The sequence below is a fragment of the Tupaia chinensis genome, unplaced genomic scaffold (assembly GCF_000334495.1).
Source record: "Tupaia chinensis unplaced genomic scaffold, TupChi_1.0 Scaffold000350_1, whole genome shotgun sequence".
NCBI lineage: Eukaryota > Metazoa > Chordata > Mammalia > Scandentia > Tupaiidae > Tupaia > Tupaia belangeri.
The window spans coordinates 1702819-1724803 of NW_006159844.1; the positions used below are offsets into that span (position 1 = coordinate 1702819).

Here is a 21985-nt window from a genome sequence, read left to right on the forward strand (position 1 = left end):
CTGAACTTTTACCACAATTTTCTAGCATTGAATATGTAGTTCTGGTAAGAACATAAAAAGAAATTTAGGAATGTTTTAAATTATTTTATACCAAAATAATTACTGAGTTGTAATGACTTAAAAGGTATCATCCTTAATTTTTACATTGAAACAATGACACATTTCAGAGGTGAGAACTGTCAAAGTCAGTTTGAGCAAGATGGTCTATATCTCTGACGTAGTTACTGGGTGACCAGGATACTGGGTAGGGTGGTGTGATTTACTATATTGAGGAGATCAGTAAACAGTCAAAGCGTTGATCTTGCTTTGTGATTGAAAAGTTCATTCACAGGTACTTAATATGATGCTGGAGTCTGCTGATCTATCCCTAAATCTAATTAATGAAAATATTATTGCGTTTGTCCTTGTTAGGAAAATAATTATTTTCTCTCTCTGAACAGCTTCACATGGTTATTTACATACTTAAATGTGGAAACAATAATATAGTTTACAAATATTGTAGAGGAAACAGAATTATGATTCATTTGAGCCAGTGTCCCACCTGGCTAGTTTCTGTTTTTCTAAAAATCCAATCTAGACTTAGATTTTTTTTTTTTTTTTTGCCATGGATGTGTGCACTAGTTGGGGAGAGACAGAGACAGTGAAAGATAAGGCGAGAAATCACCCCGCAGGTGGACAGCCATGCTGCAATCCTTTCTCCTCCATTCTCTCAGGATTCTGGGCAGGCACACACATGTTCCCAGTGAGTTTTTCAGGCTGCCAAGACCGGGACTCGAACCAGAGTTGGTCATGTGGGTGCCCAGCACCTCAACCATCATGTCACCTGTTGGCCCCAATAATTATTTTATTTTTTATAAAAATCACCCACTTTGTTCACTTTGTTTTAAAACTTTATAGTTATCATTTTATTTTAAAACTAATGAATATTGTTAAAAGCAGCGAAACATCACTCACATTAAATAAAATGGAAAGTGAAATTTCCCTCTGTGTAACAATATATGTTCTTAATCTTAATTTTTCATTCAGTGATGTATCTTGAGTATCTCTCCATGACAGCACACATAATCTGTTTCTGAAATGATGTGTGTGTGTGTGTGTGTGTGTGTGTGTGTGTGTGTGTGTGTGTATGTGTGTATATATATATATAGATTCTTTTGTTTGCATTATTTAATAAGTCCTCTATTGACCATTTTATATATTGTGCTGAAGTGTTAATACCTGTAAAAAAACCTTATTTTTTTCTTCCTATTGCAAAATTTTTTTAAAAGCGTGGTCCTCAGATGCCTTTGATATTCCTCTATGTGGTTGACACTTGCATGGAAGATGAAGATTTACAAGCCTTGAAAGAATCTATGCAGATGTCATTAAGTCTTTTACCACCTACAGCTTTGGTCGGACTTATCACTTTTGGGAGAATGGTACAGGTTCATGAACTTGGATGTGAAGGTATTTCAAAAAGCTATGTCTTCAGAGGAACGAAAGATCTGTCTGCCAAACAGCTGCAGGTAAACAACAAGAATGATAGTTTCAACCTATCTGTGAACATGATATGTATTTAACTTTTTTTCTTTATTTATGATAGAGCACAAGTACATGCACATAATAGCACACAAGCATGTGCGTGTGACAGCCGTATGGGAGTCCAGTGACATAATCATTACACCATCTGCTGGTCCCAGGATCTGGCTCTCTTAACCGGCAGGCACTAGGACAGCTATGTTTGCAGATCTTTAGACTTTCTAGACTTTCTGATTTTCTATTATGTATTTTTACTCTATTTGTAACAAAGCATTTCTATATTCAAGAAAACTTGAATAAAGTAACATTATTTTGGGGCCAGTAGGTGGCGCAGAGGTTACTGGATCCTGCATGGCCAACAGGTGGTTTGAGTCCTGGACCTGTAGGTTTGGAAAACATGCCAGGTGTGTGTGTGTGCATGCCCCAAATCCCAAGTGGAGAATGGGGGATTAGGATTTCTCACATTTTCTGCCCTCTCTCTCTGTCTCTTTCTGTTGTGTGCACATGCCATATAGCAAACTTTAAAAACAATTTTTTTGCATGTACCTAGAAAGGAATTGTGCATGCATAGGAAATTCAAAGCAAGTTGAAAAATTAAGAAGTCTACACGTACAAACTATGTGTGCTTAATAATTCCCCTTTATATGATTCCATATGCCTTTCCATCCATCATACTATTTGTTATGATTGCTTTTTTTTTAGAGGTTGTTGCGTTAGGGTGTGTGCACATGCTGGAGAGAGAGAGACAGATCCCTCCTTCTTCATTCTCCTCCTGGAATCTTGGACATGCATGCATATGCACCTGGCATGAGTTTCAAGCCACCAGGTCTGGGACTTGGACCACTGTTGGCCACGTGGGAGTCCAGCGATGTAATTGCTATGCATCTCATGGCCCCTACAATTTTATACTTATTTGCCTAATGATTTGGTTAATCTGTTTCTATTTTCACATTTTAATTCCCAAGAGAACAGGGACTATTTATTTTTATACTATTATATTCCTGGCACATAGCAGTGCTTAAGAGATAGTTGCTGAAAGGGATAAATGAATATACATTAAGAAGTATAAATATTTAAGTTACACAACAACTTATTTTCACTATTAATTAGAGATAAAGTATTTCAGAACTGAAATCCTTCCCTCCTCTTTGTTCAAGTAACACCTTGTACTTTGCTCTCATAATGATTATGTCACTGGATTGTTTTCCTGATGATCTTCCCAACTAGACTGTTTGCTTTCTAAGGTATGGGACCTTGGGTTCTTTTTGTTTTTTTTGGTGTTCCTAATGTCTAGCACAGCAAAATAGTTGATAAATCTTTGTAGAAGTAATTAAATAGATATCACATAAATACTCTCTTTACAGGAAATGCTGGGGCTGTCTAAAGTACCAGTCACTCAGGCAACACGTGGTCCTCAGGTGCAGCAGCCGCCTCCTTCCAATAGGTAATAATTAAATATGGCAAAGAGTATTTTATAATTCACACAGTTATTTTAAGAGTCCTGTATCCTTAATTTGAACTTAAGTATTCAGTAATACTATATTGTTAAATATTTTTAATATAAGTAGATTGAATCAGTGGTTTATTTTTCATTGTTTCAACATAGGGAGTTTCTTTAGTTTTGTTATATTCCTGATTTTCCATTTTTAAGTTCAGAAGAACTTAATTTTTGTAATTTAAGGGTAGCCAAACAAAAATATGGCCTTAAAACCTTTTCACTTTGTCTTCTTAACTGTAGAGGTAGCTTTTTCCCTTAAATTTTCTTTTCTTTTTTTTGGGAGAGGTTTTTGCTATAGGTGCGTGTGCTTGCTAGAAAGACAGAGACAGAGAGACAGAAAGTGAGAAATCACCCCACAGAGGGGATGGCCACGCTGTAATCCCTTCTTCTCCATTCTCCTCTCGGGATCTTGGGCACGCACGCACACGCGCCCGGCATGAGTTTAAGCTGCCGGGTCTGGGACTCGAACCGTGGTCGACTACGTGGGAGTCCAGCGACATAGTCATTATGCTAACTGCCAGTCCCATCCCCCCTAAACTTTCTAATCAGAGGTGATATTACTAAATTCGAGATGATGTGTCTTCTCATAATTACTTCAGTAATCTTAATACTTCCTAGATTTTTAAATGAAAGTTGAAGTCACAAGTAATACTTGGTTGAATATTTTGTTTATAGCAGTTATGCTTAAGGAGGGATTCCTGGGCCAGTAGCATCTGTATTGCCTTGAAACTTGTTTGAAATGCAAATTCGCGGGCTGCACCCTAAATCTGCTGACACACTAGAACTGGGGACTTGGCAGTCTTTGTTAAAATAAATCCTCCAGGGAACCAGCAGTTAGCGTAATGGCTTTGTCGCTGGACTCCCACGTAGTCGACCGTGGTTCGTGTCCCGGACCCAGTGGCTTAAAACTCATGCCAGGCGCGTGTGCGTGCGTGCCCAAGATCCCGAGAGGAGAATGGAGGAGAAGGGATTGCGGCGTGACCATCCCCCCAGGGGGTGATTTCTCGCTTTCTGTCTCTATGTCTCTCTCTGTCTGTCTGGCGAGCGCACGCGCCCTACAGTGAAAATCTCTCCAAAAAAAAAAAAAATCCTCCAACTGATTTTGATGCACATGAACGTCTGAAAGCCATTGGTCTGCTGTGTATTCACAGCACACACAGCATATACTGTATTTTCCTCTATTCTTAGGAAAGTGAACAATTTGCTTTTAAAACCTACAGCTACAGATATTTATAAATTTAATTTTGTGTTGCAGATTCTTACAGCCAGTACAGAAAATTGATATGAATCTTACAGATCTTCTGGGAGAACTTCAGCGAGATCCTTGGCCTGTACCACAGGGAAAGAGACCTTTGCGTTCCTCCGGAGTGGCACTTTCCATAGCTGTAGGACTACTCGAGGTAGTGATGATGGCTTTGTTTTAGAATGTAAATATTTGTGTCTGTGCCATCATGTGTGCATGAAAGTATAAAGACAGAGGAAACCACACTGCTTTTCCCCTCTCATTCTCTCACTCAACAATCAACACGGAGTATGTCTGTGACCTCAACTGTATGTATTTTTTTCCCCTCACATATTAAGCAAGCAATTTTGCAGTGGCTATCAACCAGACAGCCTATAATTCAGTTCTGCTACTACCTGAAGATTGTGTCAGATCCCACAGATTGAGGGTTCAGATCGACACGACTATCCCCTACTTCATTTGTCAGTTGCCAGCATGATATATACATCTCAGTCCGGTGGAGAATACTATACACATCCTCATAAACAGATAACAAACTATATCCGTGTCCCAAAAATATTTTACCTCTCCATTTTAACCCCAAATTATCTTTTCTGTGCTCTTTTACTCCCATACTCTCCTTCCACTTTGTCTCTAGTGTCCATAAGAATTTTTAATGCTTGTATGTCCTTCAGTTCTTCAGTCTCTACTCTCTAGAGTGCAGACAGTCCGTGTATGTTAAGTGGAGACGTCCAATGTCTCTCTTTCATAGCCTGACTTGCTTGCTTCACTCACCAATAAGTCTTCCATATTCATCTACTTTCTATCAAATTCCAGGGCCTTGTTGTTTTTTATGGCTGAATAATATTCCATGGAGTATATGTGCCACAGTTTTTCAATCCATTCATCTGTGGACATTTGGGTTGGTTCCATGTCTTAGCAATCTTGAATAGTGCTACAGTAAATATAGTTATGCATGCACTTTTCCGACTGAGTGTTCTGTCCTTTGGGTAGATACCCAGGAGTGAAATTGCTGGATCATATGGTAGTTCTATTTGAAGGTCTTTGAGGAACCTCCATGTTGTTCTCCACAGTGGTTTGACCAGTTTACATTCCCTTCAACGATATAGGAGTGCTCCCCTTTCACCACATCCCTGCCAGCACTTATCGTTTTTTTTGTTTCGTTTTGTTAATCTTCCTTTACTGTGTTTTCTATAAACCAGGATATTATCCTGCATTACTATAATGTAACTATTTAAATCTGAATATTCACACTGATACATTACTGTCAGCTAATTCTTGACCACATTCTGGTTTTACCAATTATCGCAATAATTTCTTTCCTGAAAGGATTTAATTTGATCATGTGTTTAGTTGCCTTCATTCTGTAACACTTCTCTGGCTTTCCTTGACTTTCATGATCACAACACTTTGGAAGATTCAGACCAGTTATTTGGTAGACTGTTTGTAAATTTGGGTTTGTATTGACATACCCTCATGCTTAGACTCCAGTCTCTCATGTTTGACGGGAATATCACAGAGGTAATGGCTCCATTCTTATTGTATCTTGGGAGGAAGGGGAAGTAGATTAGAGTACTCAGTTTATTAACTGAAGAATATGCCCCCTCTTCCTCCTTTGTCTCTACTCCTCCCCAGTCTAAGACTAGTTAAAAAAGAATGTTCTCGTTTGTAGAGATTAGGTTTATAAGATTATTTTAAAATTAAGAACATACTACTATTTAGAATAAGAACAAAGTTGTTTAAACAAACACTATTTTTTAATTTCATTTTTAACATTTGGTTATTTCATTTCTTAGAAAATGTATGCTTCGTTTCTAGAAAGGATGTATAAAGGGATTCATTTTCACAAATATACATCCATATGTTTTCCATTTTCTTTTAAACCCTTTTTGACGAGTTTCTTTTTCCTCAATAGTGTACTTTCCCCAATACTGGTGCTCGTATCATGATGTTCATTGGTGGCCCTGCTACTCAAGGGCCTGGAATGGTGGTTGGAGATGAACTGAAGACACCTATAAGATCATGGCATGACATTGAAAAAGATAATGCCAAATATGTTAAAAAAGGAACTAAGGTAATTTTGGCTTTTAAGTGTGTTTGGCTTATTAGAAAACAGGTATTCATTTGATGAAAGAGGAATAATAAATATTTTTGATAGAAATCTGGTATGAAGTCTGATACTTTAACTGCTATTCAAAATTGGAGAAATACTCTCTTTTTTTGGGATAACTTATGACAGTATTTCTGGTTTGAAATATTTAAAAATGAAATAGTAAGTCCCAAAAGGTTTTTTTTTTTTTTTTTTTTTGCTATAGGGCATGTGCATTCACCAGAGAGACACCAGAGAGAAACAGAGAGAGAGAGAGAGAGCGGGAGAGTGAGAGACAGAGAGAGAGAGGGAAAGTGAAAAAGCAGGCTACCAGGTCCAGGACTCAATCTGTGTTCAGTCATGTGGGAATCCAGCACCTTAACTACTATACCACCTGCTGGCCCCAGTAGATTATTTATTTATTTTTTATTTTTAAAATTTTTAAATGTCTGTCAGAGGGTACATGCACTCATTGGAGAGAGACAGAGTTGAGAGAGGGAAAGTGAAAAAACTCCCACTGAAGGATGGTTATGCTGCAATCCCTTCTCCTCAGTCTTTCTGTCCTGTTGAGATCTGGGTATATATGCATATGCATCTGCTGTATTTGTTAGGCAGCATGGTGTGGGACTCAGCCATGTGGGATCCAGCTGCCTTAATCACCATGCCACTGGCTGGCCCCTAATAGATAACGTTGAAAGTTTATTTCTGCTGTGAGAAAGGGGGACAGACACAGATACAAAAAAGTAGGCAGGCATCTTCATCAGGGTCTTTGTGCCACTATCCACCTGTAGCCTTAGACAGCCAGGATCATTAGCACATGCTTATATCCAGAATGCACAGGGAAACCTTGAGGTGCAAGGACCTTCTCAAGTGGCCTTAGCTTCATGGAGCATTTTTTTACCGCTTACCTTCTATCTATCTATCTATCTATCTATCCATCTATCTAATTTTTTTTTAGGTTTTTGCCATGGGATACATGCACTCACTGGAGAGAGACAGAGAGGGAAAGTGAGAAAACACCACCCAGGGGTGATGGCTATGCCATAGTCCATTCTCTTCCTGGGATTTTGGACATACATGCACCTGCACCCACAGTGATTCTCAAGCTTCTGAGTCCGGGACTCAATCTGCAGTTGACCTGTGGGAGTCCAGTGCCCTAACACCATGCCTCCAACTGGTCCCTGTCCTACTATATTTTAAGAAATATGGTCTATTGGATATTTTTGTTTCTGGGGTGAGGATTTAGCCAGGGAAAAGAATTCTATGTTGTTTTCTACCATGTTTAAATAGAAAGAGCATGATTTTCAGTGTGCATTTCTTCAAATTTAACATCATATAGAAGTTTGTCTAGAAAGAGTAACATTTTAAAATTATTTATGTATTTTAAAGAGAGATTTTTTTTCTGTAGGGCACGTGCACATGCCAGAGAGAGGGAGAGAGACAGAAAGTGAGAAATCACACCATCCTCCTCCCCCTTACCCGGGGGCTATGGCCATGCTGCAGTCTCTTCTTCTCCATTCTGCTTTTGAGATTTTGGGCACACGTGCATACACACCAGGCATGAGTTTTAAGCTACTGGGGGTCTGGGACTCAAACCACAATCTACTATGTGTGAGCAATGTAACCATTATACCATATGCTGATTTCAAGAGTAGCTTTTAAAGGGAACCAGCAGTTAGCGTAATGGCTATGTCGCTGGACTCCCACGTAGTCGACCGTGGTTCGTGTCCCGGACCCGGTGGCTTAAAACTCAAGCCGGGCGCGTGTGCGTGCGTGCCCAAGATCCCGAGAGGAGAATGAAGGAGAAGGGATTGCGGCGTGACCATCCCCCCTGGGGGGTGATTTCTCGCTTTCTGTCTCTATGTCTCTCTCTGTCTGTCTGGCGAGCGCACGCGCCCTACAGTGAAAAAAAAAAAATCTCTCCAAAAAAAAAAAAGAGTAGCTTTTAAAGAAAAGAAAGTGAGAAACCAGATGGTGTAATGGTTGCGTCTCTGGACTCCCACATGGCTAACCACGATTCAAATCCTGGACCTGGTGGCTTGAACCTCATGTTGGGTGTATGTGCGTGTGTGCCCAAAATCCTGAGAGGAGAAAGGAGAAGGGATTGTGGCATGGCCATCTTCCCTGGAGGCTGATTTCTTGCTTTCTGTCTCTCTGGTGAGCACACGTGCCCTATAGCAAAAATCTCTGTTAAAAAAATAATAAATAGAAGAAAAGAAAGTGAAAAAAATAAAACCAAACAAAAATGAAAATGTCAGACTGAAAGATTTTGTAGGGCCAGCAGGTGGCATAGTGGTTAAGGTGTTGTACTCCCACATGGCTGGCTGTGCTTGGAGTCTGGGACCTGATGACTTGAGAATCACACCAGGCTTACGTGACCAAAATTCCAAGAGGAGAAGAGGAAAGGGAAAAAGAGCACATGCACCCTATGACAAAAACCTTAAAAAAAAAGAAAAGATGTTGTATCATTTTAGAAGATATTACAGAAAATTAAATAAGAACAAATCATATTTAAATTGTGTCCTGGTGATTAAGGTGTGGTTTGGGGTTAAGGAGGCTGGATCCACATGGCCCATTATGCTGTTTGAGTCCTGAACTTTGTGGCTTGAGAAACACTGCAGGTGTGTGTGCATATGTGCTCAAAATCCTAAAAGCTGAGAGAGATGAGGGAGAAGGGATTGCAGTGCAACCATTCCCGAGGGGGGATGCTTTCTCATTTCCTCTCTCTGTCTTTATTTCTATCACTCCAGCAAGCACATGTGCTCTCTGGTAAAAATTGAAAAAAAGAATTGTGATGCATTATTCTCTTAGTCTTTTTTATATCATTAGATCTACTAATAGAAATAAGATTTATAGAATAATTAAGTTTACATATTACTTCGATTTAATTAAAAAACATCTCTTGCAGCATTTTGAAGCATTGGCTAATCGTGCTGCTACAACTGGCCATGTTATTGATATCTATGCATGTGCATTAGATCAGACAGGTCTCCTGGAGATGAAGTGTTGTCCGAACCTTACAGGGTATGTATTTACATTTTTACGGTTTTTGTAATTATAAACCAATAATGGCAGTTTACAAATTTAAACCCGTGATGATCATTTAGGGAAAAAAAAAATAGTCATTGTCCTACTACTTCAGGGTAGTATCTATTAAAAGTTTTTGATATTCCTTTCAGTAAAGTTCTCTTTAAATTTTTTTATAAAACACAGAGTTATAAAGGCACAAGTTCTGTTTAAAAAGTTAACTTGGGTATCCTGAATTTATTGTTTTATTTTATTATCTTAGCAGCATTTTTGTGATGTAATTCACACACCATAAATTTACTCATTTAAAGTGTACAGATAGCTTGTAGTGTATTCACAGGTTGCACAACTGTTACCATAATTTAATTTTGGAACATTTGTAGAAGTAAGCTCTAATATTATCCGCAGTCACTCCCCATTCTACCCTCTTTCTCCTCCTTTCTCAAAATCTTAGGCAACCACTACTAAATTGCTTATTCTGGACATTTTATACAAATGGAATCATACTATATGGTCTTTTGTTCAGTGTCATGTTTTTAAAATTTATCCATACTTAGGATGTACCAATATTTTATTTCCTTTCTTTGCCGAACCAAAAACTCCCTTTATTTAATAATATTTCATTGTATAGAAACAATGGGCTTTTGGATTATTTCCAGTCTTTTATTATTACAAAGAGCGTTTCAGTGAATAATCTTGTGCATGTATTTTATATATTTTGCTTTTTTGTTTGCTAGAGTATCTTTGGGGTAGATTCCTAACAGTACAGTGGCTGGATTAAAGAAAAATAACTGATTTCCTTAGGTATTGTCAAATGCCCCTGCGTTGACATTGCATCATTTTGCCTTTCCACCAGGAGTATTATGAGGATATGAGTGCATGTTTTTCCATACTTCACAGCACAATATGTTGTCAAACTGTGATTTTTTTCCTTCCAATTTCTTAGAGAAGAAATGATATATAAAAATAGTTTCTATTTATAAATTTATAATTTTAAAAACTTTAAATTAAAAAGTAAGTACATGCTTAACAAAATTGATATGTAAGTACATAAACTGAAAATGCTTCTTTAATGTTCCTTTATTCTCATTCACTGGGTGTAACATAGATGGGTTTAATATGACACACACTCAGACAATATACATAAATTCATGTGCACACATCTGTTTGTTTTTAAGAATAAGAAAGTATGCTCTTAACTGTCAGGTGTCTTCAGGGATGAGAGAGAAACTTTTATTACCATATACCCTTTTGTATATAGTATTGTGTGAATATATTATTTATTAAAAGAAGAGTTTTCAAAAATTACTGAAGACAAATACAAGTGTTAGGGGTACTCAAGATATCCTCAGAAGGGAGGTTATTTTTGGGGTGAGGATATTTTCATATATATTTGAGTTTTAAAAATTAGTAATACAACACCTTTTGGGAAATATCTTTATAATTTGTTAGTAGTCTTGAGCAGTAATTACTTTTCTGGTTTTAACAGAGAATGTTACATAGATTGTTTTTTGTTCTTTTTATATAGAGGATACATGGTAATGGGTGACTCTTTCAACACTTCCTTATTCAAGCAAACTTTTCAAAGAGTCTTTACCAAAGATATGCATGGGCAGTTTAAAATGGGCTTTGGTGGAACATTAGAAATAAAGGTAAGGACCAAGACTACATTGATGGTATGTTATCAAGAGAGAAACTTGTAGACTTGATATAATTTCAAAATATCATGAATCAAATACAAATAGTGTTTATTTTGTACAAACATACCTCATTTTTAACTCAACTTTATTGTAATTTGCTGATATATGTTTATTTAATTTATATATTAGTTTGTTATAGGTTGCATGCACTTGCTGGAGACAGAGAAAGCGTGAGAGAGAAAATGAGAAATTACCCCCAGGGAGGATGGCTATGCAGCAGTTCCTTCTCCTCCTCCTCTTGGGACTTTGGTCATACACACACATAGGTCCAGCAAGATTTTCAAGCCTCTGGATCTGGGACTTGAACTGCACAGTTTGTCATATGGGATCCAGCAGCCAGCCTTAATCTCCACACCATCTGCTGGCCCATACTATTTTTTTTTTACATATTAAACATTTGTTGTAACCCTGTGCAGACCAAGTCTCTCTGCACTGATTTTACAGCAGCATGTGCTTACTTTGTGTCTCTGTGTTATATTTGGATAACTCTCACAGTGCTTCAAACTTTTTCACTGTTATATCTGTTATGGTAATATGTAATCTTTGATCTTCCATGGTTACTGCTGGAGCACCAGGAACTATGCCCATGTAAGATCGCACACCTAATGATAAATGTATGTGTTCTGACTGCTCCACTCACTGGTGATTCTCCTCTTTTTCTCCCTTTCTTCTTGGGCCTTCCTGTTCTCTGAGATACAGCAATACTGAAATTAGGCCAATTAATAACCTACGGCAGCACCTAAGTCTTCAAGTGAGGGGAAGAATTCATGTTTTTGACTTTAAGTCAGGAGCTAGAAGTGATTTAAGCTTAGTGAGGAAGGCATGTTGACAACACAGGTTGAAAGCTAGGCTTTTTGGTCAGTTAGCCAAATTGTGAAAAATTCTGAAAGGAAATTAAACCTGCTACTGCAGTGAACATATGAGTGGAAAAGAAGAACAGCCATAGGACCAGCAGATGGTGTAAATGGTTATGTCACTGGACTCCCATGTAGTCGACTGTGGTTCAAGTCCTGGACCAGGCGGCTTAAAACTCATGCCAGGCACGTGTGCCCGCATGCCCAGAATCTCGAGAGGAGAATGGAGAAGAAAAGATTGCAATATGGCTATTCCCCCTGGGGAATGATTTCTTGCTTTCTGTTTCTACAGCGAATGCATGCACCCTACAGCAAAAGTCCCTCTAAAAAAACAAAACCAAAACAGCCTTACTATTGAGATGGAGAAAATTTTAGTGGTCTGTACAGAAGATCAAACCACCTACAACTTTCCCTTAAGCCACAGTCTTATTTGTAGCAAAGTGCCCTAACTCTTGAATTCTATGAAGTCTAAGGGAGGGATGGGGGCTACAGGGAAGATTTAAGGAAAGAAGCTATGCAAGGTAAAGCAGCAAGTGTTGATGCAGAAGTTGCAGCGAGTTATTTAGAAGATCTAGCTAAGGTAGTTAAAGAGGGTGGCTGCACCAAACAGTTCTTCGTTATGGATGAAATAGCCTTCTATTGAAAGAAGATGCTGTCTAGGATGTTCATACGTAGAGAAAAGAAGTCAGTGCTTGGCTTCCTAGCTTTGAAGGACAAGCCGTCTTGTTAGGGGGCTAATGCAGCTGGTGACTGGATTGAGGCTTGTGCTCATTTACCATTCCAGAGATCCTAGGGCAGTTGAGAATTGTGCTAAATATACTCTGCCTGTGGTCTGTAAGTGGAACAGCAAAGCTTGGATGACAGCACATCTGTGAACAGCATAATTTATTGAATATTTTAAGACTGCTTTGGAGACTACTGACATTGACTGTGCACCTAGTCACCCAAGAGCTCTGATAGAGACGTATAGGGGGACGAGTGTTATTTTCATGCTACTAACAACATTCATCTGGAGCTCATGTCTCAAGAAGTCATTTCAACCTTTAAGTCTTATTTACGAAATACATATAGTAAGGTGTCTGATATAGGTAGTGATTTCTCTGATGGATCTGGGCAAAGTCAGTTGAAAACCTTGGGATTTTGGGCATATGTGCCTGACATGTTTTCAAGCCCTCATGTCTGAGACTCAAACCAAGCAGTTGGCCATGTGGGATCCAGCACCTTCACCTCCATGCCACCTGCTGACCCCCCAAATAGAGACCCTTTATGGGCTCATGGAAGTAGATGTAAGTTAGACTAGATTTAAATTTGGGAGGTATCATTTTAGCAATGCTCAGTTACTGGGCCAGCCCACTGGTGGCATTGTGGTTCAGGCAGCTGGATTCCACATGACTGACTGCATAGTTTGAGTCCAAGTGCCTTGAAAAACAGCAGTGTGCATGCATGTATGCCCAAAGTCCTGAGAGGAGAATAGAGGAGAAGGAATTGTGGCATGGCTATCCCTGGGAGTTGCTTTTTAATTTTCCTTCTCTTTCTTTCACTGTGCCTCTCTTTCTACCTGGTAAGCCTATGTGTCCTGTAGCAAATTAAAAAAAAAAAACAAACAAAACAAACAAACAAACAAAAAAAAAAAACAAAGAAAGAAAGAAAAAAGACATGTTCAATGACTAGTTATTTTTTAATTTTTTTGAGTTTTTTGTTATAGGGTATGTGTGCTCGCCAGAAAAGTAGAGAGAGACAGAGAGACAGAAAGTGAGAAATCACCCCCCCAGTGCAGATGGCCACGCTGCAATCCCTTCTCCTCCATTTGCCTCTCTTGGGCACGCACGCATACACCCCCAGTGTGGATTTAAGCCATTGGGTCCAGGACTTGAGCCATGGTCAGCTACATAGGAGTCCAGCAACACAGCCATTATGCCAACTGCTTGTCCTGATGACTAGTTATTTTTAATGTTGGTATATTGAGTTTTAATATGGAAAAGTTTCTTACATTCTTATATATTAATATTTGAAGTTACCTTTCAGGAAACAAAATATACTATATTCTTATTTTACAGACCTCAAGAGAAATAAAGATTTCAGGAGCTATTGGACCTTGTGTGTCTCTCAATTCTAAAGGACCCTGTGTATCTGAAAATGTAAGTCATCTTTGTTCTAAAAAGAAAAGAATGAATTTTGAAGGGAATAAAAACAAAGACCTGGGATGGTAGCCTATAGCATTCATTTCAAAATTATTGTTTGAGCTGTTTTATGTGATTCAACTTCCATGGTATACCTCTAGTTTATAACTATTCTCTCTCTTTTTTAAAGAATGATTTCATTTAACTTTATTTACTTATTTAAATTTGGCCAGACAGAGACAGAGTGTGAGAGAGAGAGAAAACAAGCCACCCGGCCTGGGACTCAAACCATGCTATATGGGAGTCCAGCACCCTTAATCACCATGCCACCCACCGGTCCCTGTAATTATTTTTTCCAAATACCATTTTCCCATCCAACCCTAAGTTAAAACTTTTTTACTCTTATCAGTCTTCTGTATTTGACACCTAAGTTATTCCTTTCTCCAGTATGCCTAATAACAAAATTCTAATGACTTGGAAATTTGGAGACTTCTGAAAGTTAAAATTAATCCTGAATTGATTTTTGTTGCCAGAATTTCCAACAAAGTAACCAAACTTGCCATATCTAAGTTTTATTTTCCTTCATTGTCTCTTTATCCCATCTAGTGGAAGTGTAATGCACTCTAAAGTGATAATATTATACAGCTATAGAAAGCATGATTGGACAAATAACACAGCTGTAAAGGGACAAAGCCAAAAAATTAATTTGTAAGCAGTTTGTGTAGTAAAGATCTGTATCTAATAAATATTCTTGGGAATCGGATCATTTATAGTTCAGATTCAGAAAACCTGTGTCATGTGTGCATGTATTATGTATAAATCAATCTCTCTTTACACAGATTAGATAGTTGGATAGAAGGATAATATTAGTAGTCATTACCTCATTAAGTGGCCTTTGCTTTTAAAGAGAACAAGTGAGAAAGACTTGTACCAATACTTTTATAATTTAGCACGAATTTGAATTGCTTTTTAATTATGTGATGTAAAAATTGCTTAATTTTATTTCATGATGTATTTAACATGTGCTTTTAAAAATCTTAAGCTTTTCAATATTCATTGAATCACCTTAAAACATGAAAAAATACTTTCTTACTGAAGTTTTTTCTGTCTCTTTCCCCTTTGATATATATTATACAATAAATTGTGTTCTCTTGCCTTCAGACATGCTATATTTTATTTTTATAGGAGATAGGAACAGGTGGCACCTGTCAGTGGAAGATCTGTGGACTTAGTCCCACTACAACGTTAGCCATATATTTTGAGGTTGTCAATCAGGTATGAGTCTATGTTTGGATACTGAAAAGTATATTTGAACAAGTACTGAATTTAAGTCATGAATATTTAATTCTTTTCTGATAGTAAATATGACCTAAAGTTCATCATTCTGTTTTGGCACTTTTGCTTGTCATTATCTATTTCTCAAGGCTAAACTCCTTGAGGGTGGAAGACATACTACAATAGCATGTCAGAGAAACCTGCAAACGTCATACCTAGCAGCCAAGCTTTCAGTCTTGCTTTATTCTTTCATGTCTCTCTGAGTTATATATTATTTTAAAATTAATTCCCTAGCAGGGCTCACTCTTCTCATTGTTCATTTTTCCCCTCATCCAAATTAATTTCTCTTCTTTCATGTGGATCGTGAATGTTTTGCAATGGAAACAAGCATTATTCTAGTCAGCTTTAGAATGAATTTTATTTGTGGTAGACTATGTAGTCTATGATTATATGACAACAACAATAGTAGATTTTGCTTAGTTTTGCTTCATTGTTTTTACACAGCATAATGCTCCTATTCCTCAAGGAGGGCGTGGTGCAATTCAGTTTGTGACTCAGTATCAGCATTCCAGTGGGCAGAGACGCATCCGGGTGACCACCATTGCTAGGAAGTAAGTTGTATTGGTTAGAGACTTAATTTTGATATCAGCACTATTCTGAGTTGTGCTCCCAAACTGGGTTTCTATTTTGGGTGACATCTATGACTAGACTGAATATTTATATCTAATGGCATTTTATTTTTTTCTAACCCAGCTTATTTCCTAGGATATTCATTAAGAACTGTAAGAGCAATTTTAAAAAAGTAATCCTAAGATACACTCTTCAAAATATTCTTTTATTTACCTCATTCCTGTGATAGAAGAAAAATTGAACATTTTTCCGTAATAAGTGAATATATATGTACACACATAATTAGTCTTAAATATACATACTTAATAATATAGCATGATAATTAATAGTACTTTTTGTTTTTATTTGTTTGTTTTACATTCTTTCACTGAATATCACCACAGCATACAGAATGCAATTTTCTAGCCAGAATACACTGCAAAGTGGCTTAATCATAGATACTGTCATCAACAATTTTCCATTTCTTGTTTCTTGTATATATTTTCCCCCCTATTTCTCACCTTCTGCCATTTCCCATACTCCTTCCACCCTGTCTCTGGTATTTGCCGTTGCTTTCCATTCCTTTATTCTTTCCCACTTTTCATTGATTCACAAAATATCTTAGTTAATATAAATTTCAATAGTAAGTTCAGCTGATATATACATACCTGTGAACAAAAGTTGACTTTAGGTATGAGACTTTGTGGGTAGAATGAATATCCTATAAAGTGGTACCTAGCTAAGACTATGTAACTTATTGTGGTCATTAAATAGGTAGTTTTTTTAATTATATTTTTTAATGTCAAGAAAGGCAGTTTTAGCTTTAATAAATTGAAGTAAAAAATGTTAAGAGAAAATTGAACATTTTTTTGTAATAAGTGAATATATATATGCACACACATAATTACTCTTAAATATACGTACTTAATAATATAGTACAATAATTAATAGTACTGTTTTTTAATGGGTAGTAAGTTCTTAGCTATAAAATCTTTTTCAAATGTTGTGAGTTATCTGATTCATTTATTGTCTTTTTTTAAAAAAAGAATTCTTTATTTAACTTTATTTGTTCATTTATTTTTAATTTGACCAGAGAAACACAGAGAGAGAGAGAACGTGAGAAAGCAAGCCACTGAGTCCAGGACTTGAACTATGATTGACCATGTGGGTGTGTCCAGCACCTTAACCACACGCCAACCACTGGTTCACCATTTATTAAGTCTTAACTGAGCCCTTGCTTTTTAGTCTAGATAGGAGGGTGTGGGAGGGTGTGATTACAAAAGATTTGTACATATTTGGTCTGCTACATAAAGGTGTGGTACAGACCAGTCCTGAAACTATCTGTAGTAAAGCACCAGGTATATTTTTTTCCTGATTGTTTGGGGGTGAATGTTTTTATTAAATACAATAAAATAAATTACTATGAATATAAAGCTTTTTTTTTTTGGGAGAGATTTTCGCTATAGGGCGCTTGCGCTCGCCAGACAGACAGAGAGAGACATAGAGACAGAAAGTGAGAAATCACCCCCCAGGGGGTATGGTCATGCCGCAGTCCCTTCTCCTCCATTCTCCTCTCGTGATCTTGGGCACGCACACACATGCGCCCGGCGTGAGTTTTAAGCCACAGGGTCCGGGATGTGAACCGTGGTCAACTACGTGGGAGTCCAGCGACATAGCCATTACGCTAACTGCTGGTTCCCTGAATATAAAAATTTAAAAAGCCATTCAAAACACAAGTTCTTGTTTTTTATTATTAGATTTATTAGAGATGAAATTATTTTGCCAGATCACTCAAAAGTTTCTAAACATTTATTCTCAGTTTCTGTTTTTTACCTCATGGTTAATTGGCAATGGTTTGCACATCATACTTTGATTAGCACTTGACAAGACCACAAAAGGTAAAGTCTCTAACAGTTAACATTATAGAGTAGTATTTTGTGTAATATAGTCATATCCTAATTTGTTGATATAGGCAGTCTCCGAAAGGAATAATTAGGCATAGCATATCTTTTCTTATCCCTATATATATGATAGATAGATTATCTCTGAATAAAGCATGTATTTGGTCATACTTTTTTTTTTTTTTGAGAGGTTTTTGCTATAGGAGGCCTGCGCTTGCCAGAAAGACAAAGAGACAGAGAGAAAGCGAGAAATCACCTCCCAGGGGGGATGGCCATGCTGCGATCCCTTTTCCTCCATTTTCCTCTTGGGATCTTGGGCACACATGTATGTATATGCGCCTGGTTTGAGTTTAAGCCACTGGGTCTGGGACTTGAACCTCGGTCGACTACGTGGGAATCCAGCGACACAGCCATTACACCAACTGCTGGTCCCCTTGGTGTGTTTTTCAAGTCGCCAGGCCTGGGGCTTGAAAGGCACAGTCAACCATGTAGGAGTCCTCTTCTCTATCTATATTTTTATTAAGAATAAATTATTTCTTGGGACCAGCAGATGGCATAATGGTTATGTTGCTGGACTCTCATGTAGTTGATCACTGTTTGAGTCCTGGATCCAGTGGCTTAAAACTCTTACTGGGCATGTGTATGTGCATGTCTAGGAATCTGAGAGGAGAAAGGAGGAGAAGGAATTATAGTGGCCATGCTCACTAGGGGCTGATTTCTCACTTTCTGTTTTTGTCTTTCTCTGTCTCTCTAGTGAGCTCATGGGCCTATAGCAAAATCTCTCTTAAAAAAAAAAAAAGAAAGGATGGGACCAGCAGATAATATTATAGTTACATTGCCGGACTCTCACTTAATTGACCATGGTTTGAGTCCCAGACCCAGAGGCTTGAAACAGACTGGGCACGTGTGTGTATGCTCAAGATCGCAATAGGAGAATGAAGGAAAAAGGATTGTGGTGTGGCTATCTCCCAGAGGTTAATTTCTTGCTTTCAGTGTCTCTGTCTCTCCAGCAAGTGCACATACCCTATAGCAAAACTCTCTATTTAAAGAAAAGAAAAGAAAAGAATAAATAATTATTTCTCAGCTTTGTAAACCCTTTTTTTTTTTTTTTTTGGGAGAGAGAGATCTTTGCTATAGGGCATATATACTTACTGGAGAGACAGAGAGACAGAGACAGAAAGAGAGAGATCATCCCCCTCCTGGGGTGAGGGGAATGGCCATGCAGCAATCCCTTCTCCTCCATTCTCTTCTTGTGATTTCAGGCATGCACGCACATGCGCCTGGTGTGAGTTTGAGTTTTAAGTTGCCAGGTCTGGTACTTGAACCACGGCTGAGTGATATAACCATTACATCATCTACTGTTCCCTTGATATCCTTTTGTATGTAAATATTTGTAAAGTATCTACAAAGTGGAAAGTAATTATGGAATTAAGAGATTTTTGGCAAAGAGAGACAGAGACAGAAAGCGAGAAATCACCCCCCTCAGGGGTATGACCACACAGTACCTTCTCTTTCACTCTCCTCTTGGGATTTTGGGCACGCAAGTACACGCACCTGGTGTGTGTTTCAAGCCGCCAGGTCTGGGACTTGAACTGTGTTTGACTATGTGGGAGTCCAGTGACATAACCATTATACCAAGTGCTGGTCTCAACCCTAATTAAGTAATTTTAAAGAAAATTTTATCTACTTATTTCTTTTGGAGAAAGAGAGGAGCTAGAGTCAGGTACTTCCAACAGGATCATTAGCTGTGACCCATCCTGTCTCAGCCAGCCTAGATCGATTGTATGTACCTCACGTGCTCTGGGAGGTCCTGGGGCACAAACCTAGGACCTTTCCCATGTGGGTCCAATTTTATTACTGCTACACTAGCAGATGGCCCCTAATTATGTGATTTTTATCACTAGTGACTGAATTAAAAATCAATGAAAAGGATATTTTGATGTTTTATTCAATTTTTACTTTAATAAATGAGAATTACTTAGGCTGAGAGAAAACCTTTATTGTTATTTCTGCTTTTAAAGAATTGAAGACTTTTTTGTTTGTTTGTTTGATTTTTAAAATTGAAGAAAATTTGAGGCCAGCAGGTGGCATGGCATATAAGGTGCCGGACTCCCACATCGAGGACCATGGCTTGAGTCCCCTACTTGGTGGCTTGAAAATCACGCCAAGGGTATGTGCCCCAAATCCCAAGAGAATGGGGGAAAAGAGATAATGATGTGATCATCGCCTCTGGGTGGTGATTTCTCACTTTCCCTCTTTCTCAAGCTTTCCCTCTTTCTTTTTTTTTCCCTGTCTTTCTCTGAGACGTTGCATGTGCCCTTTAACAAAAACCAAAAGAAAAAAAAATTAAAGAAAAATTTTAAGTCTGATATAGAGACTTGTGTGTTTATGTGTGCATAAGCAAAAACATACATACTAAGAGTCTTATTTATTTATTTTGAGTCTTTTCCTCCTAAGAGTCTTATTTATTTATTTATTTTGAGTGATTTTTCCTATAGGGTGAATATGCTCGTCAGACAGAAAGACAGAGGACATAGAAAGCGAGAAATCACCCCCCAGAGGGGATGGGTATGCCACAATCACTTCTCCATTCTCTTCTCAAGATTTTGGGTGTGGATACACACACGTGCAGTGTTTTTCAAGCCACTGGATCTGGGACTTGAACTGTAGTTGGCCGTGTGAGAGTCCAGTGCCTTAACCACAATATCATTTGCTGGTTGTTTTTATGTTTTTAAGAATATGGATGGAGATCTGACTGTATAGTTATTTTAGATCATATTTTTAGGGTTGGTTATATTTTTCCAAAAAACAAGAAATTCTGTACTGAAACTACAATTAGTGATTTTTTTAAATGCCAATTTATGTAGATATATTGGAATTTGAAATATTAAAATAGTTTTCTATATCTTTTAAACTTAAATTCATATGGCAGCCAACTATAGTGTTGTGACTGTAATAACTTAGCAGCATTTCTGTGTTTTCTTATTGCCTTTAGCTGGGCAGATGCTCAAACTCAGATCCAGAACATTGCTGCATCTTTTGACCAGGAAGCAGCTGCCATTCTTATGGCCCGGCTGGCAATATATAGAGCAGAAACAGAGGAAGGGCCAGATGTGCTTAGATGGCTGGATAGACAGCTCATTCGACTGGTAAGAAGTAAATAATATTGTGCTTTTCTAAGTTCCTATGCTTTCATTTAAATGTTTGTTGCAGATTATCTTCTGTCCCTGTTTGAGGAATGTCTGTTCAGTATTATTGAAACAATAGCATTGTAATGGATAGATGTATTCAGTGATTTCTTCTAGTCAAATAGAATGCCTCTTTTTCCTTTAAGTTGACAGAGTGACAATTATATAACCTATTAATTTCATACCAGTCCCCCGGTTGGAAGGGGAGTAATTAATTCCAAATTAGTTCTAAATTTTTAAAGTTTTTTTTTTTTAAAATCCATGAAGAAAATGTGTATATGTGCATGTATGTGCATAGTAAAGAGAGACAGAGAGACAGGCAGGCATCCTGATAGGGTGCTGTCATGCCTTGATCTCTCTTCTCGACTCTTCAGTTTGTCAGGATCTTGGGTATATGTGCACCTGGCTTGTTTTCAAGTCTTCTCTGAACCCACAGCTAGCCATGTAGCTTCCAGCGCTGCAGTTCAGCCCAGCCCTCTGCACTACTGAGGCAAGGCCAAATTTTATTCTAAATTACTGTGACTGTTCTTACTGATTTTTTTGTGTTTCTTCATTGATGTATGTTTTCATTCTTCATTTATGCATCTTTTATTTTTAATTTTTTAGATTTTTACCATGAACATGTGTGCTCACTAGAGAAAGAGGGAGACAGAGAGAGAGAGAGAGAAAGTGAGAAATTACTTCCGGGGGTATGACCCTACTCCATTTTCCTCTTGGAATTCTGAGCATGTATGCACATGTGACTGGTGTTTTTCAAATTACTGAGTCTGGGACTCAAACTGCAGAGTTGGTCATATTTTAAATTATTTTTTAATTGTCACACACAATGCAAAATTGAATAGTATAATACCAGGCAACATAAAACCCACTGATAAGTATCTTTCTTTATCAATATGAATGTTTTCAGTGTCTCTTATTGTGACAAATCATGTATTAATACCAATATCTTAGGTGATAATGACT

General features: G+C 37.8%; 1 protein-coding gene across 1 annotated transcript in view; it reads left to right on the forward strand.

Annotated features, from left to right (window-relative positions):
• Positions 1 to 21985, forward strand: part of SEC23A (SEC23 homolog A, COPII component) — a gene marked incomplete in the record, with an annotated part of 60620 nt that overhangs the window by 11054 nt on the left and 27581 nt on the right. Inside the window, 11 exon segments of the mRNA XM_027773392.1 lie at positions 2 to 44; positions 1269 to 1505; positions 2883 to 2962; positions 4272 to 4416; positions 6175 to 6333; positions 9257 to 9372; positions 10904 to 11027; positions 13987 to 14067; positions 15235 to 15324; positions 15829 to 15935; positions 20830 to 20983. Coding sequence (XP_027629193.1) covers positions 2 to 44; positions 1269 to 1505; positions 2883 to 2962; positions 4272 to 4416; positions 6175 to 6333; positions 9257 to 9372; positions 10904 to 11027; positions 13987 to 14067; positions 15235 to 15324; positions 15829 to 15935; positions 20830 to 20983 — 1336 coding nt within the window.